Source organism: Nerophis lumbriciformis, linkage group LG11 (genome assembly GCF_033978685.3).
Source record: "Nerophis lumbriciformis linkage group LG11, RoL_Nlum_v2.1, whole genome shotgun sequence".
NCBI lineage: Eukaryota > Metazoa > Chordata > Actinopteri > Syngnathiformes > Syngnathidae > Nerophis > Nerophis lumbriciformis.
In genome coordinates, this window is record NC_084558.2 from 49419067 (window position 1) to 49444831 (window position 25765).

The 25765-nt window shown below is 36.9% G+C and overlaps 1 protein-coding gene across 1 annotated transcript; it reads left to right on the forward strand.

Annotated features, from left to right (window-relative positions):
- Positions 1-692: 692 nt before the first annotated feature.
- Positions 693-24716, forward strand: LOC133610191 (secretory carrier-associated membrane protein 1-like). The gene is made up of 9 exons (XM_061966285.2): positions 693-913; positions 3141-3206; positions 7092-7181; positions 7249-7366; positions 15987-16115; positions 19210-19369; positions 19442-19543; positions 23888-24005; positions 24073-24716. Exons 1-9 carry the CDS (start codon positions 857-859, stop codon positions 24220-24222), a joined length of 990 nt encoding a protein of 329 aa, XP_061822269.1. The 5' UTR covers positions 693-856; the 3' UTR covers positions 24223-24716.
- The last annotated feature ends 1049 nt before the right edge of the window (positions 24717-25765 follow it).

A 25765-nucleotide genomic window follows, 5' to 3' on the forward strand; every position in this document is an offset into this window, starting at 1 on the left:
AATGAGTAGATGAGTGTTATGTGTGTGTATATGTGTAAATAAATGAACACTGAAATTCAAGTATTTATTTTAATTACATATATATATATATATATATATATATATAAAATATATATATATATATATAGCTAGAATTCACTGAAAGTCAAGTATTTCTTATATATATATATATCTTAACCACGCCCCCCGCCCCACCCCCGACCACGCCCCACCCTCCCACCCCCCGAAATCGGAGGTCTCAAGGTTGGCAAGTATGTGTATAGTTCAAGACTTACGGTCATTAGAAAACATCACTGCACATCATAATGGCAGCTACACTTTACATCTTAAAGATCTAAAAAATTATTCGGGAATGTCCGGCGGGCCAGATTGAAAAGTTTAACGAGCTGCATGTGGCCCCCGGGCCTTAATTTGCCCAGGTTTGATATAGCATCAAAATAAAGCTACTGGAAGATCTTTGGATTACCAACACAAACAAGTGTAAAGATCTCTGGCCGTACGTGCAGGGTTTTTACTATGGATTTTGTATTTAAAATATATTTCATTCTTAATAGTAGCCCCAAAAGTGAACATATTAGTTTGTGTATTCTCTGCGGAACACCTTAAAATACACTTTAACGTCGAAAGTGTGACGCGGGTTTTCCCACTTCCGCATTTGTTCGCGTTTTATTACTCTCGCCGAGCGTTTTGAGTATGAGGGCTCATCTCTCCTCGGTAGACGATCTCTGATGACAGGAGTTGAACGAGACAACCCTGGACTTTTACTTTCCGGATGTCTCATCGTCTGCGGTGGAACCACGAAACATTTTGTGTTGTAAACTACATCTGAACTATAACGTCGGATCCGAGTGGAACCATGTCGGAATACGACAGCAACACGTTCACGGACGCGAAAGTCAACAACCCGTTTCAGGTAAGGCTCGTTAGCTCGCCTGCTAAGCTAGCTTGTACTCAGCCGAGTTAGCCACATTAGCATCGTCATCTGGACAGTGTTGGATGTCAGTTGTGATAAAGCTACTTTAAACCGATAACAACAGCCAATCAGATGGATTGTGTGAGTTTAAGTGACATAACATGAATACAATTCATTAGCGAGATCTTCGAGATTCTTCCATAACTCCATGGTGACACAACATGATGAAAAAGAGGTGAATATTAGCCTACAATGCTTGAATAGCCAAAAAAACCTCTTTATTGAAACAGTTCTTAACGACAAATGGTATTTTATGTTTAGTTTGACATCCCGCGGGCCTTTATTTGACATTATCAAGCAGCTTGTGTGTAAGTGTAAACAGAAGTGAACCTCTGGTAAACATAAACAAAGTAGAAAGGTTGCACCTATTTGACGTGCCTTACTGTCACAAGTGTAAAAAGAAGTGAACCTCTGGTAAACAGAAAGAAAACAAAGTTGAAAGGTTGCACCTATTTGACGTGCTTTACTGTCACAAGTGTAAAAAGAAGCCAACCTCTGGTAAACAAAGTTGAAAGGTTGCACCTATTTGACGTGCCTTACTGTCACAAGTGTAAAAAGAATTGAACCTCTGCTAAACAGAAACAAAGTTGAAAGGTTGCACCTAAATGACGTGCCTTACTGTCACAAGCGTAAAAAGAAGTGAACCTCTGGTAAACAGAAACAAAGTTGAAAGGTTGCACCTCATTGACGTGCCTTACTGTCACAAGTGTAAAAAGAAGTGAACCTCTGGTAAACACAAACAAAGTTGAAAGGTTGCACCTCATTGACGTGCCTTACTGTCACAAGCGTAAAAAGAAGTGAACCTCTGGTAAATAGAAACAAAGTTGAAAGGTTGCACCTAATTGACGTGCCTTACTGTCACAAGCGTAAAAAGAAGTGAACCTCTGGTAAACACAAACAAAGTTGAAAGGTTGCACCTATTTGACGTGCCTTACTGTCACAAGTGTAAAAAGAATTGAACCTCTGCTAAACAGAAACAAAGTTGAAAGGTTGCACCTAATTGATGTGCCTTACTGTCACAAGTGTAAAAAGAAGTGAACCTCTGGTAAACAGAAACAAAGTTGAAAGGTTGCACCTAAATGACGTGCCTTACTGTCACAAGCGTAAAAAGAAGTGAACCTCTGGTAAACAGAAACAAAGTTGAAAGGTTGCACCTCATTGACGTGCCTTACTGTCACAAGTGTAAAAAGAAGTGAACCTCTGGTAAACACAAACAAAGTTGAAAGGTTGCACCTCATTGACGTGCCTTACTGTCACAAGCGTAAAAAGAAGTGAACCTCTGGTAAATAGAAACAAAGTTGAAAGGTTGCACCTAATTGACGTGCCTTACTGTCACAAGCGTAAAAAGAAGTGAACCTCTGGTAAACACAAACAAAGTTGAAAGGTTGCACCTAATTGACGTGCCTTACTGTCACAAGTGTAAAAAGAAGTGAACCTCTGGTAAACACAAACAAAGTTGAAAGGTTGCACCTAATTGACGTGCCTTACTGGTGTATACATACACCAGTTAAAAAAAACCCCACCAGGTCAATAAAAATTAGCATTAACAGCTGTGGCTGTAGGCAACCTCCCGACTGATTGAATAATCCACTTCCTGTTGTCCGCCGCCGTAAATGATTCACAGCCTGGCGTTGACACACTGACACGTTGAACGCGGCCCCCCCTAGGGTTGCGCCCGAGGAGACGCAGTGCTTCAGTAGCATATGTCAGCGCGGCGGCGCCATGTGCTAGCGGGGACGGCCCGCCCTGAGGCGCGCGCCACACAGAATAGCTTCCCCCACCCCCTTCCTGTCGCCCTCTTTCCTACAGGGAAGGAAGAAAGGACGCTGCTGCAATACCACAATATTAAACTTTCACAACACTGTGAATTATTTAGGGGGCCGGTCTGGTGACAAAGCTGTGTGTGTGTGTGTGTGTGTGTGTGTGTGTGTGTGTGTGTGTGTGTGTGTGTGTGTGTGTGTGTGTGTGTGTGTGTGTGTGCGAGGGTATATATCGCCAGGCAAGAGAAGGGGCATCACTTTTATGCCAAGCTATAAGATGGGAAGCAAGGTACATTTATGTTGACTTCCTCGTACTTCCCCTTTAAATCCGCGCAGCGTGTGATCAAGTATTTGAGTCACATGGCGACATATTACATTATCAACCTTCTCTCTCCAATTTGTTCCAGGACTCGCAAGCGAGACAGACGGCGGCCGGCTTGGAAGAGTACAATCCTTTCACGGACTCCAAAAATGTAAGTTGTTTTTTTTTACATCCTAACAACCAATCAGAGTCTTCCAATTCCAGTCACATGACCTCTTATATCATCATCATTTGTATTATTGTGCTTGTGGTGATAATGCAAATGTGTCTAAATTTGAGAACGGTATCAGAGCATTGAATTCCCACAAACCAAACCTAAAAAACGGGCCAAGTGATGTCATTCGGGGGCCCTATTTTCAGACAGTTTTGTGTATTTTGGTGACGCCGAGGAGTCCAGCGGGTGTCCCCGGTGAATGGGAGGCCTTTTGGGGCCCTATTTTCAGACATTTTAGCGTATTTGTGTGAGGCAGAGGGTTCCAGCAGGTGTTCCCAAGGAGTGGGAGGCCTTTTGGGGCCCTAGTTTGGCGTATTTAGGTGGGGCAGAGGGTTCCAGCAGGTGTCCCCAGGGAGTGGGAGGCCTTTTGGGGCCCTAGTTTGGTGTGTTTTGGTGGGGCAGAGGGTTCCAGCAGGTGTCCCCGGGGAGCGGGACGCCTTTTGGGGCCCTATTTTCAGACATTTTAGCGTATTTGTGTGAGGCAGAGGGTTCAAGCAGGTGTTCCTAGGGAGTAAGAGGCCTATTGGGGCCCTATATTGGTGCATTTAGGTGAGGCAGAGGGTTCCAGCAGGTGTTCCCAGGGAGTGGGAGGCCTTTTGGGGCCCTAGTTTGGCGTATTTTGGTGGGGCAGAGGGTTCCAGCAGGTGTTCCCAGGGAGTGGGAGGCCTTTTGGGGCCCTAGTTTGGCGTATTTTGGTGGGGCATAAGGTTCCGGCAGGTGTCCCCGGGGAGTGGGAGGCCTTTTGGGGCCCTAGTTTGGCGTATTTTGGTGGGGAAGAGGGTTCCAGCAGGTGTTCCCAGGGAGTGGGAGGCCTTTTGGGGCCCTATTTTCAGACAGTTTGACGTATTTTGGTGGGGCAGAGGGGTCCAGCAGGTGTCCCCGGGGAATAGATGCCTTTTGGGGTCCTAGTTTGGCGTATTTTGGTGGGGCAGAGGGTTCCAGCAGGTGTCCCTGGGGAATTGGGACGCCTTTTGGGGCCCTATTTTCAGACAGTTTGACGTATTTTGGTGGGGAAGAGGGTTCCAGCAGGTGTCCCCGGGGAATGGTAGGCCTTTTGGGGTCCTAGTTTGGCGTATTTTGGTGGGGCAGAGGGTTCCAGCAGGTGTCCCTGGGGAATGGGAGGCCTTTTGGGGCCCTATTTTCAGACAGTTTGACGCATTTTGGTGGGGAAGAGGGTTCCAGCAGGTGTCGCCGGGGAGTGGGAGGCCTTTTGGGGCCCTAGTTTGGCGTATTTTGGTGGGGCAGAGGGTTCCAGCAGGTGTCCCTGGTGAATGGGAGGCCTTTTGGGGCCCTATTTTCAGACATTTTAGCGTATTTGTGTGAGGCAGAGGGTTCCAGCAGGTGTTCTCAGGAAGTGGGAGGCCTTTTGGGGCCCTATTTTCAGACAGTTTGGCGTATTTTGGTGGGGAAGAGGGTTCCAGCAGGTGTGCCCGGGGAGTGGGAGGCCTTTTGGGGGCCCTATTTTCAGACAGTTTGGCGTATTTGTGTGAGGCAGAGGGTTCCAGCAGGTGTTCTCAGCAAGTGGGAGGCCTTTTGGGGCCCTATTTTCAGACAGTTTGGCGTATTTTGGTGGGGAAGAGGGTTCCAGCAGGTGTGCCCGGGGAGTGGGAGGTCTTTTGGGGCCCTAGTTTGGCGTATTTTGGTGGGGCAGAGGGTTCCAGCAGGTGTCCCTGGGGAATTGGGACGCCTTTTGGGGCCCTATTTTCAGACAGTTTGACGTATTTTGGTGGGGAAGAGGGTTCCAGCAGGTGTCGCCGGGGAGTGGGAGGCCTTTTGGGCCCCTAGTTTGGCGTATTTTGGTGGGGCAGAGGGTTCCAGCAGGTGTCCCTGGTGAATGGGAGGCCTTTTGGGGCCCTATTTTCAGACATTTTAGCGTATTTGTGTGAGGCAGAGGGTTCCAGCAGGTGTTCTCAGGAAGTGGGAGGCCTTTTGGGGCCCTATTTTTAGACAGTTTGGCGTATTTTGGTGGGGAAGAGGGTTCCAGCAGGTGTGCCCGGGGAGTGGGAGGCCTTTTGGGGCCCTAGTTTGGCGTATTTTGGTGGGGCAGAGGGTTCCAGCAGGTGTTCCCGGGGAATGGGAGGCCTTTCGGGGGCCCTATTTTCAGACAGTTTGGCGTATTTGTGTGAGGCAGAGGGTTCCAGCAGGTGTTCTCAGCAAGTGGGAGGCCTTTTGGGGCCCTATTTTCAGACAGTTTGGCGTATTTTGGTGGGGAAGAGGGTTCCAGCAGGTGTGCCCGGGGAGTGGGAGGCCTTTTGGGGCCCTAGTTTGGCGTATTTTGGTGGGGCAGAGGGTTCCAGCAGGTGTTCCCGGGGAATGGGAGGCCTTTCGGGGGCCCTATTTTCAGACAGTTTGGCGTATTTAGGTGAGGCAGAGGGTTCCAGCATTTGTTACCGGGGAGTTGGAGCCCACTTGTGGACTAACGTTTAAAACAAATACTGCCCCGGAATGACTCGCAGCGGTAGGGAAGGCCTAAAAAAGCCCCAAAGGCCAAAAGGCCAACAAAAAAATGGTTAAAAATGTGAGTTGGGCAAGGCCCAGGGAGAGCCGACATGGGGCAAAGATGTACATCTTTTAGATTTAAGGTCAAATCAAGCAATTTTTTTTTTAAATGCAGTAAAGTAAACTCAAATATCAAGATTGCAAGAGAAAAAAATCAAAAAGTAGAGCGGAGGTTTTCAACAATTGTTGCTTGATTAAATTTTAAAACAATACATTTGTGTTATGTTCCTCAAATGTAAACGTGTTTAAATACACATTAACATTGATTCAGTTTCAAAATAGCTGTGACCTCCTTACTCCTGGCATGTTCTAATAAAAACACAAATAATTTAGCATGTTAGCATGTAAGATAGCTAGTGGTCAGCTTGCAGTTAGCATGCTAGTTGTCAACTACCGATTTACGCGCTAGTTGCTAGCTAGTGATTAGCGTGTCAGCTAACACTTAGTGCACAGTTGTTAGCTTGCAGTTAGCACGTTACTTGTCAGCTGGCAATTAAGGGCTATTTGTCAACTACCGATTTACGCGCTAGTTGATAGCTAGTGATTAACGTTTCACTTGTCAGATAGCGATTAGTGCTAGTTCTCAGCTTGCAATTTACACGCTGGTTGATAGCTAACAATTAGCGTGCCAGCTAACATTGCACACGGTCCAGTTGTCAGCTAGCGATTAGCACACCAGTTGTCAGCTAGCGATGGCCATGCCAATTGTCAGCTAGCGATGAGCACGCCAGTGGTCAGATAGCGGTTAGCGCGCCAGTTGTCAGGTAACGATTAGTGCGTGAGTTGTCAGCTAGCAATGAGTACGCCAATTGTCAGCTTACCAATGAATGAATGGGCCAGTTGTCAGCTAGCCGTTTGCCCTTAAGTTGTCAGCTCGCGGTTAGCACACCTGTTATCAGCTAGCAGTTAGCGTGCCAATTATCAGCTAGAAATTAGCACGCCAGTTAACAATTAATGTGTCAGTTGTCAGCTAGCGGTCAGCTTACCAATGAATGAATGGGCCAGCTGTCAGGTAGCTGTTCGCCCTCCAGTTGTCAGCTAGCCGTTAGCGCCGCAGTTGTCATTTAGCAACTAACACTCCAGTTGTCAGCTAGCGATTAGCGCGATAGCTGTTAGCTAGAAATGAGTGTGCCAGTTGTCAGCTAGGGATTAGCACTAATTAGAATAACTTGGTACTGCACAATAACGAGGTAGTTTTAGGACTAGTGTATTATGATCATACATAAAGACCCCTGGACTAGAGGATGCCTGGTGGGATACATTGTGGTGGTCTCCCGTATGCTGACTTCCTGTATTGCACGTGACCGTGTTCATCGCCTTTAGACAACGATGGCCGCCAAGCCCGCTGCGCCCGACGTCCCCACGCAGCCCGCCATCATGAAGCCCACAGAGGAGCCTCCGGTCTACACGCAGGTACTTCACCTTGCACCTGTGACTGTGACGCTTGGTGGGTGGGGCTCATGCGACCTTTGACCCTCAGGAGGCGCCGGCATCAGGGGCCGCTGGCGAGCTGCTGAGGAGGCAGGAGGAGCTGGAGAGGAAAGCTGCAGAACTGGACCGACGAGAGCGGGAGATGCAGTCGCTCTCTGCCTCTGGAGGTCTGTCTGTATCTATATCTGTATATCTACATCTGTACATATATACATCTATATCTGTACATATATACATCTACATCTGTACATATATACATCTGTACATATATACATCTACATCTGTACATATACACATCTGTACATATATACATCTACATCTGTACATATATACATCTACATCTGTACATATATACATCTACATCTGTACATATATACATCTACATCTGTACATATATACATCTGTACATATATACATCTACATCTGTACATATATACATCTACATCTGTACATATATACATCTACATCTGTACATATATACATCTGTACATATATACATCTACATCTGTACATATATACATCTGTACATATATACATCTACATCTGTACATATATACATCTATATCTGTACATATATACATCTGTACATATATACATCTACATCTGTACATATATACTAGGGATGTCCCGATCCGATATTTGGATCGGGACACCGATTTAAATAATACATTCCACTTTTCTGCTGCTCCGTAATTTCCGTTCCGCATTTTCCAGCACACCTTCAACACATCCACAATTCTCACGCAGTTGCTTTTAGCTGCTGGCATTACACGACAGGCTCTTCTCACTCTTTCCTGTGTCTCCCTCTCACAGACAGCGAGCGCACCTTCTTACACACGTCACATACTGTCACGTCATACGTCACATACGTATACGTCCTCTCCCAGCAGAGAGCGAGGTAGCGGCATGGCTAATGTTAGCTGTGATGCTAGCGCAGCTGCTAAGGTGCGCGCCTGCTCAAGCGTCCTCTGCGCACGGCAAATCTATGCCACGCACAAAATCAAATAAAAAAATAAGCGCATAACAATTTTCGACACACGGACACGACAGAGACAACAGTTTTCGTCATCATTGTTCAAATATTGTGACGTCTGTCGAGACGCTTATCTCCATTCGGTGCCACACGTCCAGACTCCTCACCATCAAAATAGTATATATCTGTATCCTGAATCAATTTAAGTGGACCCCGTCTTAAACAAGTTGAAAAACTTATTGGGGTGTTACCATTTAGTGGTCAATTGTACGGAATATGTACTTCACTGTGCAACCTACTAATAAAAGTCTCAATCAATCAATCAAAACACATAGAATCATCATACTGCTGTGATTATATGCATCAAGTGTTCATTCAAGGCTAAGGCAAAATATCGAGATATATATTGTGTATCGCAATATGGCCTTAAAATATCGCAATATTAAAAAAAGGCCATATCGCCCAGCCCTAGTTCAATGATGCCATTTCTGTTTGTCATGTATAATTTTGTCTATTTTGTGTTTATCCTTGAATAAACAGGTCAGTTTCTTGTTACCAACCATTGTGTATTATTCAAACTCCCCTAATTCAGCTGGCTAGTTGTTATCAAGAGTACTAAAACCCTTTTCAACATGATTCTGACAACTAAGTAGGCTAAATAACTTTAAACTTTAATACATGCTCGGATAGGCCAGTATCGGTCAGTATCGGTATCGGTCAGTATCGGTATCGGATCGGAAATGCAAAAACAATATCAGTATCGGATCGGAAGTGCAAAAACCTGGATCGGGACATCCCTAATATATACATCTACATCTGTACATATATACATCTGTACATATATACATCTACATCTGTACATATATACATCTACATCTGTACATATATACATCTGTACATATATACATCTGTACATATATACATCTGTACATATATACATCTACATCTGTACATATATACATCTGTACATATATACATCTACATCTGTACATATATACATCTGTACATATATACATCTATATCTGTACATATATACATCTGTACATATATACATCTGTACATATATACATCTACATATGTACATATATACATCTACATATGTACATATATACATCTATATCTGTACATGTATACATCTGTACATATAAACATCTGTACAAATTTACATCTGTACATATATACATCTACATCTGTACATATATACATCTGTACATATATACATCTGTACATATATACATCTACATCTACACATCTGTACATCTGTACATATATACATCTGTACATATATACATCTATATCTGTACATATATACATCTGTACATATATACATCTACATCTGTACATATATACATCTGTACATATATACATCTACATCTATACATCTGTACATATATACATCTGTACATATATACATCTATATCTGTACATATATACATCTGTACATATATACATCTACATCTGTACATGTATACATCTGTACAGATCTATACATATATACATCTACATCTGTACACATATACATCTGTACATCTGTACATATATACATCTGTACATATTTACATCTGTATATATGTACATCTGTACATATATACATCTACATCTGTACATATATACATCTACATCTGTACATATATACATCTACATCTGTACATATATACATCTGTACATATTGTCAAGTTATGTTTTGTTTGTTTGTTTTCTCCCCTAACTTGAAAAGGGTTTGACTTTTTGACCAGGGGTTTCACTGGGACTTCACTCTTTGTTTTAATCCAATGATGAGACAAATCTCTGTTTATCCTTTTATTTTGGACTTGATTGTCTCTTTTTTTCATTGAATAGATGTAAGGTGAAAAACCTTTGGAAAAGGTGGACAAATACAAAAGTAATTAGGGACCAATATAAACAAATTACAATAAACCATTTTTTAAAGTAAAAGTGTTTCCAAAAGTACATGTAGTGACCTTTAACAGCTTGGATTTGGCATTTAAACATTTAACAACCACTTGGCAATTAAAATAAATTCAACACATTAAATCAAAAACATCAAAATAATATAAGTAATCTCACCGTCAGCCACCCTGGTCTCTTTAAACAGTTGTCTCTATTGTATTTGGCAAAATCTCCTCGAGCAGTGTTTGTTGGCCTGAAGTCTGAGCTGGAGCTGCAGACTTAAAAAGAGTGGATTTGATTGCTTCAGGTGAGAGCCTTCCTGATTACTGATGGTCTTCAGCTGTTGGGAAATGTTGTCAGTAATTCCAGTTCTGTCCTCTGGGGGGAAATGGGAGCCAAACTGACATTTGGACATGAGGCCCTTCTGCTTGGGTGAAGGCTTTGGCCTTATGTAGAGTTTGCCAAAACACCTCCCACTCGATCTTTCCATGTATACATCGGGAAGATCGCCGACTGTAGGCAAACTAAGTGCACGTGATTGGTTTTGGTGGTTGTGCCAAGATTTTCTATTCCTGTTCCTCAGCAGGTAGTAGGACAACCAACCGTCTTACGTCTCTGTGCAGAACGGTGGCTTGAAGCTTTTCCTTTCTGCTGCTTGAATTGGGATGGCTGGTCTTTGCCTTTGGGGCTTTTGTCAGGGGGACACAGTAGCTTGGGAAAACCCGGATGCTTGCACTCGGGTTTTCCCAAGCTACTGTGTCCCCCTGACAAAAGCCCCAAAGGCAAAGACCAGCCATCCCAATTCAAGCAGCAGAAAGGAAAAGCTTCAAGCCACCGTTCTGCACAGAGACGTAAGACGGTTGGTTGTCCTACTACCTGCTGAGGAACAGGAATAGAAAATCTTGGCACAACCACCAAAACCAATCACGTGCACTTAGTTTGCCTACAGTCGGCGATCTTCCCGATGTATACATGGAAAGATCGAGTGGGAGGTGTTTTGGCAAACTCTACATAAGGCCAAAGCCTTCACCCAAGCAGAAGGGCCTCATGTCCAAATGTCAGTTTGGCTCCCATTTCCCCCCAGAGGACAGAACTGGAATTACTGACAACATTTCCCAACAGCTGAAGACCATCAGTAATCAGGAAGGCTCTCACCTGAAGCAATCAAATCCACTCTTTTTAAGTCTGCAGCTCCAGCTCAGACTTCAGGCCAACAAACACTGCTCGAGGAGATTTTGCCAAATACAATAGAGACAACTGTTTAAAGAGACCAGGGTGGCTGACGGTGAGATTACTTATATTATTTTGATGTTTTTGATTTAATGTGTTGAATTTATTTTAATTGCCAAGTGGTTGTTAAATGTTTAAATGCCAAATCCAAGCTGTTAAAGGTCACTACATGTACTTTTGGAAACACTTTTACTTTAAAAAATGGTTTATTGTAATTTGTTTATATTGGTCCCTAATTACTTTTGTATTTGTCCACCTTTTCCAAAGGTTTTTCACCTTACATCTATTCAATGAAAAAAAGAGACAATCAAGTCCAAAATAAAAGGATAAACAGAGATTTGTCTCATCATTGGATTAAAACAAAGAGTGAAGTCCCAGTGAAACCCCTGGTCAAAAAGTCAAACCCTTTTCAAGTTAGGGGAGAAAACAAACAAACAAAACATAACTTGACAGTGAAAAACCGATCCCCCACTGGACAACCAGGAAAAGGAGATCTGGACCAAATATTTAAAAGTTAATTTCACCAAATTTACTCCAACTCCACTTGTGCTGTAAATATGGCTGACAAGAAGGTGCTTGACCAGCTAAAGACCGAGAGGACAACTGCAAAAGCATCATTCACCCGCCTTGTCAACAGCCTCACCAGGAACCATGATGACTTGTCTGAGGAGGAGCTCAGAGACAGTTTCAAGACACTCATCGCAGCAGCTGACAAAGTCATGGAAGCCAATGACAAGGTAGATGCCAAACTTCTGACACAGCTAAAAGATGGAGAAACTGAACTCACCCAAGAGCAACAAGAAGATCTGGATAATACTTCAAGGGAGTGTGAGTCAAAGCGGGCAAAGGTCAAAGGTCAACTCCAGAAGGCCCTGTGGGACAAGTTTGGAAAAGATGAAATGTCCATAGCTCTTCTGGCAGCAGATGAAGAGTGTAGACGCACCACTGCTGTGGAACCGGAGGATATGAACCTGGATGGATATGAGTTCATGCTGAACCACCTGGAAGGACTGGTGAAGACTGCAAAGGAGGTGCATGGTCGGTGGAGACAATGGGTCCCTGAAGATACAGTAGTTGAAATTCTGACAAGCTTAAAAGATCTGGAACTACAGACAACCAAGCTGGTTTCCAAGAAGGCTGACTTCATACAACAGAGGATAAAGGAAGAAGTCAGGAGGGAACCAATTGCTCCCAGTCATCCTGTGCCAGCCATCAAGTTGAAACCCACAGCCCTACCTAAATTCACTGGAAAGAAATGTGAATTCCACAGGTGGAAAAAAGACTGGGAAGCACTCCAGAGACAAGGTGAGCCAACTGGTTCCAAGGAGGTGAAGAAGGCCCAATTGCTGGACAGTGTTGAGGACCAGATCAGGAAAGACCTTCGTCTCACCACTCATAACACTGCCGATGACATCTTCCGTGTTCTGGAGAACCGCTATGGCAACCGGACTTCCATTGCTATAGAGATAGTGGAGGAGTTACAAAGAATGCAACCCGTCAAAAGTAACCAGCCGCGAAAAGTCGTGGAGCTAATCCAAGATGTGGAGAAGGCGCTTCAAGATCTCAGTGAGCTTGGGGACACCGGTGCCATCAAAAACCCACTTGTGACCAAGTCTATTGAGGGGAAACTCCCAGGACCTCTCAGAAAGGAATGGCTCATCTATGCAGCAGACACCAGGAATGCTGTGACTCCAGCAAGCAGGTTTGACGGTCTCTTGGACTTCCTCAAAGAGCAAGAGAGCATATATGAGCAGCTGGAACAACTGGATGAGGAACCTAACAAGAGAGATTCGAAGCCTGAGCCAAGACATGCTAGAGAGCCTTCCTGATTACTGATGGTCTTCAGCTGTTGGGAAATGTTGTCAGTAATTCCAGTTCTGTCCTCTGGGGGGAAATGGGAGCCAAACTGACATTTGGACATGAGGCCCTTCTGCTTGGGTGAAGGCTTTGGCCTTATGTAGAGTTTGCCAAAACACATATATACATCTGTACAAATTTACATCTGTACATTTATACATCTGTACATATATACATCTACATCTGTACATATATACATCTGTGCATATATACATCTACATCTGTACATATATACATCTGTACATATATACATCTATATCTGTACATGTATACATCTGTACATATATACATCTGTACATATATACATCTACATCTGTACATATATACATCTGTACATATATACATCTATATCTGTACATGTATACATCTGTACATATATACATCTGTACATATATACATCTGTACATATATACATCTACATCTGTACATATATACATCTACATCTGTACATATATACATCTGTGCATATATACATCTACATCTGTACATATATACATCTGTACATATATACATCTACATCTGTACATATATACATCTGTACATATATACATCTACATCTGTACATATATACATCTGTGCATATATACATCTACATCTGTACATATATACATCTGTACATATATACATCTATATCTGTACATATATACATCTGTACATATATACATCTGTACATATATACATCTACATCTGTACATATATACATCTGTACATATATACATCTACATCTGTACATGTATACATCTGTACATATATACATCTGTACATATATACATCTGTACATATATACATCTACATCTGTACATATATACATCTGTACATATATACATCTACATCTGTACATATATACATCTGTACATATATACATCTACATCTACACATCTGTACATCTGTACATATATACACCTGTACATATATACATCTATATCTGTACATATATACATCTGTACATATATACATTTACATCTGTACATATATACATCTGTACATATATACATCTACATCTATACATCTGTACATCTGTACATATATACATCTGTACATATATACATCTATATCTGTACATATATACATCTGTACATATATACATCTACATCTGTACATGTATACATCTGTACAGATCTATACATATATACATCTACATCTGTACACATATACATCTGTACATCTGTACATATATACATCTGTACATATTTACATCTGTATATATGTACATCTGTACATATATACATCTACATCTGTACATATATACATCTACATCTGTACATATATACATCTGTACATATATACATCTGTACAAATTTACATCTGCACATTTATACATCTGTACATATATACATCTACATCTGTACATATATACATCTGTACATATATACATCTACATCTGTACATATATACATCTGTACATATATACATCTATATCTGTACATGTATACATCTGTACATATATACATCTACATCTGTACATATATACATCTGTACATATATACATCTATATCTGTACATGTATACATCTGTACATATAAACATCTGTACAAATTTACATCTGTACATATATACATCTACATCTGTACATATATACATCTGTACATATATACATCTACATCTGTACATATATACATCTGTACATATATACATCTACATCTACACATCTGTACATCTGTACATATATACACCTGTACATATATACATCTATATCTGTACATATATACATCTGTACATATATACATCTACATCTGTACATATATACATCTGTACATATATACATCTACATCTATACATCTGTACATATATACATCTACATCTGTACATGTATACATCTGTACAGATCTATACATATATACATCTACATCTGTACACATCTACATCTGTACATATATACATCTACATCTGTACATGTATACATCTGTACAGATCTATACATATATACATCTACATCTGTACACATATACATCTGTACATCTGTACATATATACATCTGTACATATTTACATCTGTATATATGTACATCTGTACATATATACATCTATATATACATCTGCTTTGTCAGTGTGCCATGTGTTACCCAGTTGACCCTAGGGTAACGTTAATTTATGTTTGATGAAATGTGATTATGTGCATGAGTGTATGTATATGTACTTGTATATGTACAGTATGTGTATATGTACATAGGTATTAGGATTGTACAGTATACCGGTATTAGTACAGTACCGCCATACTAATGAATCATATTCCGCCTCTGAAAAGTACCGGTCCCGCACCCCCCCCCCCCCCCCCCCGCGCCCGCCTACAAGTCACGTGGTGACATTGCTGGTTTTACGAGCAGAGGAGCATGTTCGGCAGCGCACACACACACGGAGTACTTACAAGCAGACACAAAACGAATGTAAAGTATCAAAGAAGAAAAGTACCGAAAGGTATCAAAATAATTTTAGTACTGGTACCAAAATATTGGTATTGTTACAACACTAGTAGGTATACATACTTACAGTATGTGCATACATAGATATGTACATCATTTTTGATGCGCATACATAGTTAAAAATGTATTAGATATACTTTTGTAGAAATATATACTTATATAGATATGTATTGATGTAAGTATGTATACACAGATTATGTACATTCACAGATACTTATATACATAAGTATATCTATGTACACAGATATACTTTTGTACATTCACACTGTAGATAATGATGTACCTACATACATAATTATGTACCTACATAGATGTACATATGTGCATACATGTACATAAGTATCCATTTATGTACATAATGATATATGTATAAGTAGTATCTATCTCCAGTAAGTATGTATGTATTTGTACTACTTAGGTAGGAAGAACAACTGGCCTCCTCTACCAGACAAGTTCCCAGTGGGTCCATGTTTCTACCAGGACATCACTGTGGACATTCCTGTGGACTACCAGAAGACTGTGAAGATCATGTACTACCTGTGGATGGGTGAGTTTTATTATACTACATCATGTACTACTAGTATTCTACTACATCATGTACTACTAGTATTCTACTACATCATGTACTACTAGTATTCTACATCATGTACTACCTGTGGATGGGTGAGTTTTATTATACTACATCATGTACTACTAGTATTCTACTACATCATGTACTACTAGTATTCTACATCATGTACTACCTGTGGATGGGTGCGTTTTATTCTACTACATCATGTACTACTAGTATTCTACTACATCATGTACTAGTATTCTACATCATGTACTACCTGTGGATGGGTGCGTTTTATTCTACTACATCATGTACTACTAGTATTCTACTACATCATGTACTACTAGTATTCTACATCATGTACTACCTGTGGATGGGTGCGTTTTATTCTACTACATCATGTACTACTAGTATTCTACTACATCATGTACTACTAGTATTCTACTACATCATGTACTACTAGTATTCTACTACATCATGTACTACTAGTATTCTACATCATGTACTACCTGTGGATGGGTGCGTTTTATTCTACTACATCATGTACTACTAGTATTCTACTACATCATGTACTACTAGTATTCTACTACATCATGTACTACTAGTATTCTACTACATCATGTACTACTAGTATTCTACTACATCATGTACTACTAGTATTCTACTACATCATGTACTACTAGTATTCTACATCATGTACTACCTGTGGATGGGTGCGTTTTATTCTACTACATCATGTACTACTAGTATTCTACTACATCATGTACTACTAGTATTCTACTACATCATGTACTACTAGTATTCTACATCATGTACTACCTGTGGATGGGTGCGTTTTATTCTACTACATCATGTACTACTAGTATTCTACTACATCATGTACTACTAGTATTCTACATCATGTACTACCTGTGGATGGGTGCGTTTTATTCTACTATATCATGTACTACTAGTATTCTACTACATCATGTACTACTAGTATTCTACATCATGTACTACCTGTGGATGGGTGCGTTTTATTCTACTACATCATGTACTAGTAGTATTCTACATCATGTACTACCTGTGGATGGGTGCGTTTTATTCTACTACATCATGTACTACTCGTATTCTACTACATCATGTACTGCTAGTATCGTACATCATGTACTGCTAGTATAGTACATCATGTACTGCTAGTATAGTACATCATGTAATGCTAGTATCGTACCTTATGTACTGCTAGTAATCTAGTACATCATGTACTGCTAGTATTGTACATCATGTACTAATAGTATTCTAGTACATCATGTACTACTAGTATTCTAGTACATCATGTACTGCTAATAATTCTAGTACATCATGTACTACTAGTATAGTACATCATGTACTGCTAGTATAGTACATCATGTACTGCTAGTATAGTACATCATGTAATGCTAGTATCGTACCTTATGTACTGCTAGTAATCTAGTACATCATGTAATACTAGTATTCTACATCATGTACTACCTGTGGATGGGTGAGTTTTATTCTACTACATCATGTACTACTAGTATAGTACATCATGTACTGCTAGTATAGTACATCATGTACTGCTAGTATAGTACATCATGTAATGCTAGTATCGTACCTTATGTACTGCTAGTATTCTACTACATCATGTACTACTAGTATTCTACATCATGTACTAATAGTATTCTATTACATCATCTACTACTAGTATTCTAGTACATCATGTACTGCTAATATTCTAGTATATCATGTACTACTAGTATTCCAGTACATCATGTTCTGCTAGAATTCTACAACATGTACTAGTAGTATTGTACATCATGTACTACTAGTATTCTAGTACATCATGTACTACTAGTATTCTAGTACATCATGTACTACTAGTATTCTACAACATGTACTAGTAGTATTGTACAACATGTACTACTAGTATTCTAATACATCATGTACTGCTAGTATTCTAATACATCATGTACTGCTAGTATTCTACAACATGTACTAGTAGTATTGTACATCATGTACTACTAGTATTCTAATACATCATGTACTACTAGTATTATACAACATGTACTAGTAGTATTGTATATCATGTACTACTGGTATTCTAGTACATCATGTACTACTAGTATTCTAGTACATCATGTACTACTAGTAATCTACATGTACTGATAGTATCGTACATCATGTACTACTAGTATTCTAGTACATCATGTACTACTAGTATTCTAATACATCATGTACTGCTAGTATTCTACAACATGTACTAGTAGTATTGTACATCATGTACTACTAGTATTCTAATACATCATGTACTGCTAGTATTCTACAACATGTACTAGTAGTATTGTATATCATGTACTACTGGTATTCTAGTACATCATGTACTACTAGTAATCTACATGTACTGATAGTATCGTACATCATGTACTACTAGTATTCTAGCACATCATGTACTACTAGTAATCTACATGTACTGATAGTATCGTACATCATGTACTACTAGCATTCTAGCACATCATGTATTACTAGTATTGTACAACATGTACTAGTAGTATTGTATATCATGCACTACTAGTATTCTAGCACATCATGTAATAGTAGTATTCTACAACATGTACTATGAGTATTGTAGTACATGATGTACTACTAGTATTCTACAACATGTACTGGTAGTATTCTAGCACATCATGTAATAGTAGTATTCTGCTACATGTACTAGTAGTATTCAAGTACATCATGTAGTATTGTACAAGATGTAGTAGTATTGTAGTAGTATACTACTGTATGTAGTACTTGTGGATGTGTGAGTTTCTATTCTAGATCAATAGTCTCTCAGCCTTGCAGGTCACATGTCCTCCAAGGAGGCGTCACATGCTCCAATCACACGCTGGTCATGTGGTCTGCAGGCTGGGTCACATGACACACACACACACACACACACACACACACACGCACGCACGCACACACACACACACACACACACACACGCACACACACATAAACAAGTGCATGTGATATTTGACAAGGCGGTGCAGATGTTGTAGCGCCACCTGAAGGTCCTTAAAGGTACATAGCAGGTGTGTCTGTCCTCCAGTCCACACGGGGGTGCTGCTGGCCAACCTGGTGGGCTGCCTGGCTTGGTTCTGTGTGGACTCGTCACGCCTCGTGGACTTTGGCCAGTCCATCCTGTGGTTCCTGCTCTTCACGCCGTGTTCCTTCGCGTGCTGGTTCCGACCCGTCTACGGAGCCTTCAAGTCCGTGACATCATCAAAGCGCCTTTGCTCGCCCTCGCCATCGCTCATTCTTTTCTTCTTCTTCTTTTTCAGGATTGACAGCTCCTTCCGCTTCTTCCTCTTCTTCTTCGTCTACACCTGCCAGGTTGGCGTTTACGTCCTACAGACCGTGGGCCCCACCGGCTGGGGAGCTTGGTAGGAACCTGACATTTACACATGCCTCAGGGGATACATGGTGGTCGTTTACACCTTAGCTCACCAATTACAATTAAAAATATATATTTTCCAATTTAGTTATTTTTTTAATTAAAAACTAAATTTTACAAAATTTTATATTGTATTTTATTCAATAAATAAATTCAATAAAAGTCCTTTTTCGAAAACATTTTATTATAAATATATGAACAAATAATAACAAAATAATACACCATTTATTAAATTTGATAATATATTTAAATATATATCTTGTCTTGATTAATCAAGTTATATTTCACACATTTTAAACATCCTATTCTATTAAATGTATTTATAATAGTTACAAAATAATTATAAAATAAAAAGGTTGTAACGTTTAAAGCAACGATAGAAATGTGTTGAAATAAAATAAGATTTATTGTTTTATATTGTACAAAATTGTTGTATTTTATATTTCTAGTAAATTATGTTTATGTTTACGTCCTACAGACAGTGGGCCCCACCGGCTGGGGAGCTTGATAGGAACCTGACATTTACACATGCCTCAGGGGATACATGGTGGTCGTTTACACCTTAGCTCACCAATTACAATTAAAAATATATATTTTCCAATTTAGTTATTTTTTTAATTAAAAACTAAAAAAATATACATTTTTTCCTCCATTTTACTAAATTTTATATTGTATTTTATTCAATAAATAAATTCAATAAAAGTCCTTTATCGAAAACATTTTATTATAAATATATGAACAAATAATAACAAAATAATACACCATTTATTAAATTTGATAATATATTTAAATATATATCTTGTCTTGATTAATCAAGTTATATTTCACACATTTTAAACATCTTATTCTATTAAATGTATTTATAATAGTTACAAAATAATTATAAAATAAAAAGGTTGTAATGTTTAAAGCAACGATAGAAATGTGTTGAAATAAAATAAGATTTATTGTTTTATATTGTACAAAATTGTTGTATTTTATATTTCTAGTAAATTATGTTTCAGTCTCTTTATTTATTGAATATTAGAGTTTAGTAAGAAAATGAAAATATTTTAATGACATTTTTATTTTTTTAAATGATAATGTAAAATAAAAAATGATACAGGATTTATTATATTCAATATTGTATTTGCATAAAATATGTTTTTATGTCTTATTACATTTAATGTATTTATAATACTTACATAATATGACCAAAATTAACAGCGTAAAATATAAAAATGTCATCAAAAGGTTGTAATGATTAAAGCAGCGATAGAAATGTGTTGAAATAAAATATGATTTATTGTTTAATATTGTGCAAAATTATTTTATTTCTAGTCTGTTATTTATTGAATATTAGATTTTAGTAAGAAAATGAAAATATTTTAATGACTTTTTATTTTAAAAAATTATAGTGTATAGTAAAAAATGATACATGATTTATTATATTTAATATTGTATTTGCATAAAATATATTTTTATGTCTTATTCTATTAAATGTATTTATAATAGTTACAAAATACGACAAAATTAACAGAGCTTAAAATATAAAAAATATGTCATCAAAAGGTTGTAATGTTTAAAACAACAATAGAAATGTGTTGAAATAAAATATGATTTATTGTTTAATATTGTACAAAATTGTTATATTTTATTTCTAGTCTGTTATTTATTGAAAATTAGATTTTGGTAAGAAAATGAAAATATTCTAATGACTTTATTTTAAAAAAATGATAATGTATAATAAAAAAATGATACATGATTTATTATATTTAATATTGTATTTGCATAAAATATATTTTTATGTCTTATTCTATTAAATGTATTTATAATAGTTACAAAATACGACAAAATTAACAGAGCTTAAAATATAAAAATATGTCATCAAAAGGTTGTAATGTTCAAAACAACAATAGAAATGTGTTGAAATAAAATATGATTTATTGTTTAATACTGTACAAAATTGTTATATTTTATTTCTAGTTTGTTATTTATTGAAAATTAGATTTTGGTAAGAAAATGAAAATATTCTAATGACTTTATTTAAAAAAAATGATAATGTATAATAAAAAAATGATACATGATTTATTATATTTAATATTGTGTTTGCATAAAATATATTTTTATGTCTTATTCTATTAAATGTATTTATAATAGTTACAAAATACAACAAAATTAACAGAGCTTAAAATATAAAAAATATGTCATCAAAAGGTTGTAATGTTTAAAACAACAATAGAAATGTGTTGAAATAAAATATGATTTATTGTTTAATACTGTACAAAATTGTTGTATTTTATTCCTAGTTTGTTATTTATTGAAAATTAGATTTTGGTAAGAAAATTAAAATATTCTAATGACTTTATTTAAAAAAATGATAATGTATAATAAAAAAATGATACATGATTTATTATATTTAATATTGTATTTGCATAAAATATATTTTTATATCTTATTCTATTAAATGTATTTATAATAGTTACAAAATACAACAAAATTAACAAAGCGTAAAATATAAAAATATGTAATCAAAAGGTTGTAATGTTTAAAACAACAATAGAAATGTGTTGAAATAAAATATGATTTATTGTTTAATATTGTGCAAAATTGTTATATTTTATTTCTAGTCTGTTATTTATTGAAAATTAGATTTTGGTAAGAAAATGAAAATATTCTAATGACTTTATTTTAAAAAAATGATAATGTATAATAAAAAAATGATACATGATTTATTATATTTAATATTGTATTTGCATAAAATATATTTGTATATCTTATTCTATTAAATGTATATATAATAGTTACAAAATACAACAAAATTAACAGAGCGTAAAATATAAAAATATGTAATCAAAAGGTTGTAATGTTTAAAACAACAATAGAAATGTGTTGAAATAAAATATGATTTATTGTTTAATATTGTACAAAATTGTTATATTTTATTTCTAGTCTGTTATTTATTGAAAATTAGATTTTGGTAAGAAAATGAAAATATTCTAATGACTTTATTTAAAAAAATTATAATGTATAATAAAAAAATGATACATGATTTATTATATTTAATATTGTATTTGCATAAAATATATTTTTATATCTTATTCTATTAAATGTATTTATAATAGTTACAAAATACAACAAAATTAACAGAGCGTAAAATATAAAAATATGTAATCAAAAGGTTGTAATGTTTAAAACAACGATAGAAATGTGTTGAAATAAAATATGATTTATTGTTTAATACTGTACAAAATTGTTATATTTTATTTCTAGTCTGTTATTTATTGAAAATTAGATTTTGGTAAGAAAATGAAAATATTCTAATGACTTTATTTTAAAAAAATGATAATGTATAATAAAAAAATGATACATGATTTATTATATTTAATATTGTATTTGCATAAAATATATTTTTATATCTTATTCTATTAAATGTATTTATAATAGTTACAAAATACAACAAAATTAACAGAGCGTAAAATTTAAAAATATGTAATCAAAAGGTTGTAATGTTTAAAGCAACGATAGAAATGTGCTGAAATAAAATATGATTTATTGTTTAACATAGTACCAAATTTTTACATTTTATTTCTACTCTGTTATTTATTGAATATTAGATTTTAGTAAGAAAATGAAAATATTCTAATGACTTTTTATTTCAAAAAAAGATAATGTATAATTAAAAAACGATACATGATTTATTATATTTAATATTGTATTTGTAAAAAATATATTTTTATATCTTATTTTCATCCTCTAATACATTGTATTTCACAGCGTTTAGATATATTAGTGTTTATTTTTTAATACAAAAGTATCACAAAATGAATCAGTAAATGATGAAATATGAAAAATATGTAATCAAAATGTACTACTTAAAACCACGCTAAAAATGTATGTATGTAATATATATATAAAGTATGAATGTGTTCTGTAAAATCATTTTTTGGTACATTTTATTATATAATTTGGTAATACAGTACACAATTATTTTATATCATTTACATTTCTAGTAAATTATTTTTGTCAGTTGTATTTATTTATTGAATATTAAATAGGACTTTTTGGATTTTAAAAATTATTTCACATTATAAAAAATAGTAAATATTTAAAAAATGTTGATTAAAATATGTTGTTTCACTGTATATTGTACTTTATCCTATAGTACAAAATGATGGTATATTTTTATTATATATATTTTAGACTATACTGTTTAATGGATTTTTAGGGTAAAGATTTTAGATAAATTATAGATGTATGGAAAATTAAAATAAAATAAAAATAGTAATACAATTTAAACGTAGTATTGTTGAATAAATGTTTAAAATGAAAACCAAGAAGTATGTTTCCTTAGCGGGTGGATCTCCGCCCTGACCGGCCTCAACAAGAACGTGGCGGTGGGCATCCTGATGATCCTCATCGCCGCCCTTTTCACCTCGCTGCTGGTCATGTCGCTCATCATGCTCAAAAAGGTACCAGCGACACGCCCTCTTTTACCCTTCCTCGCTTTAACGCCGCCCCCCCCCCCGCCCCCGCCAGGTCCACGCCGCGTACCGCACCACCGGCGCCAGCTTCCAGAAGGCCCAGCAGGAGTTCGCCACAGGAGTCATGTCCAACAAGACGGTGCAGACGGCCGCCGCCAACGCCACCTCCAGGGCGGCCCAGGGAGCCTTCAAGGAGCCCATCTGAGCTCCTCCGTGACCCTTGAACCCCGGTGAGGGAATCAAACCGGCCACCGCTACGCCCACGTGGCATTCAACTAACTACGCCGTGCACCTCTTTAAAGAGTCCCCCTCATTTTACTCCTGTTTATAATTAACTTGAACGAGAACATAACACTTATTGTCAGCCGTGTAGCGCTGCCGCCCCCCGGTGGTGTGGTGGTGTATTACACGAACTGAATGCTGGCCGTTCCGTTTTGGCCTCATCATTATTTAACTTTCATAAAACTGGAAAAAAAACAACATCCGAAACATTTCACAAAATTCTAAAAAAATTTAAAATGATTTTAATTTATTTTAAATATTAAAATGTATTATATAATATAATATATACTAAAATAAAAAATCATTCCTAATTAATAAAAGTTGAGAAGCTTTTAAAGCGACTTTTCCCCACCTAAACATTTTATTATAGAAAAACATACAAATGAAATACATACAAATTATAACTAAAAATGTTTTTTTTAAAAATGATATGAATATATATTATAAATAATATTATTATTGTGAGTTGTCTTCCAGCCTTTATTTCCCTCTATGAAATAGCGCAAGCTTGCACTTTACACGTTCTCTCTGGCTACACATTTACCTCGCCGCGACTCCTGATATATATTTATATCATATCAATATTTACTATCCTAATTATGACTACTATCACCCCGGAAGTGAGAGAATGTTAAAAAGTGGGATGAAACAATGAAGAATCGCTGTAAGGAGTCAAACACTGACAATCACAAATGTGAAGAAATGTGGAAAAGAAATAGAAATATTCTTTGACTGGATTGTTTTGGTCATGTGACTGATTTGTTCGTACGGAATTATATGTGACATTGTATATTTATTATTTTATCAAGATGAATAAAGTTCTTCTTATCCGCTATCTGCCAATTTCCTGACACAAAAATGGCAATTTAGGTCAGCATATGTAACATGACGTCATTTAAAAATGGGCCAAACTAGGCGCAGTACCGGTGTTCAACCACGAGAGGGCAGCATTTGTCACTCATACTATGGCGTACATATTACTATGTATATATGCCTTTGTTTTATTTTGTGGCTTTCTTTCATTGAAATATATACATAAATATATATATATAAATAAATAAATAAATATATATATATATATATATATATAAATAAATATATATATATATATAAAAATATATATAAATATATATATATAAATATATATAAATATATATATAAATATATATATATATATATAAATATATATATATATAAATATATCCATCCATCCATCCATCTTCTTCCGCTTATCCGAGGTCGGGTCGCGGGGGCAGCAGCCTAAGCAGGGAAGCCCAGACTTCCCTCTCCCCAGCCACTTCGTCCAGCTCCTCCCGGGAGATCCCGAGGCGTTCCCAGGCCAGCCGGGAGACATAGTCTTCCCAACGTGTCCTGGGTCTTCCTCGTGGCCTCCTACCGGTCGGACATGCCCTAAACACCTCCTTAGGGAGGCGCTCGGGTGGCATCCTGACCAGATGCCCGAACCA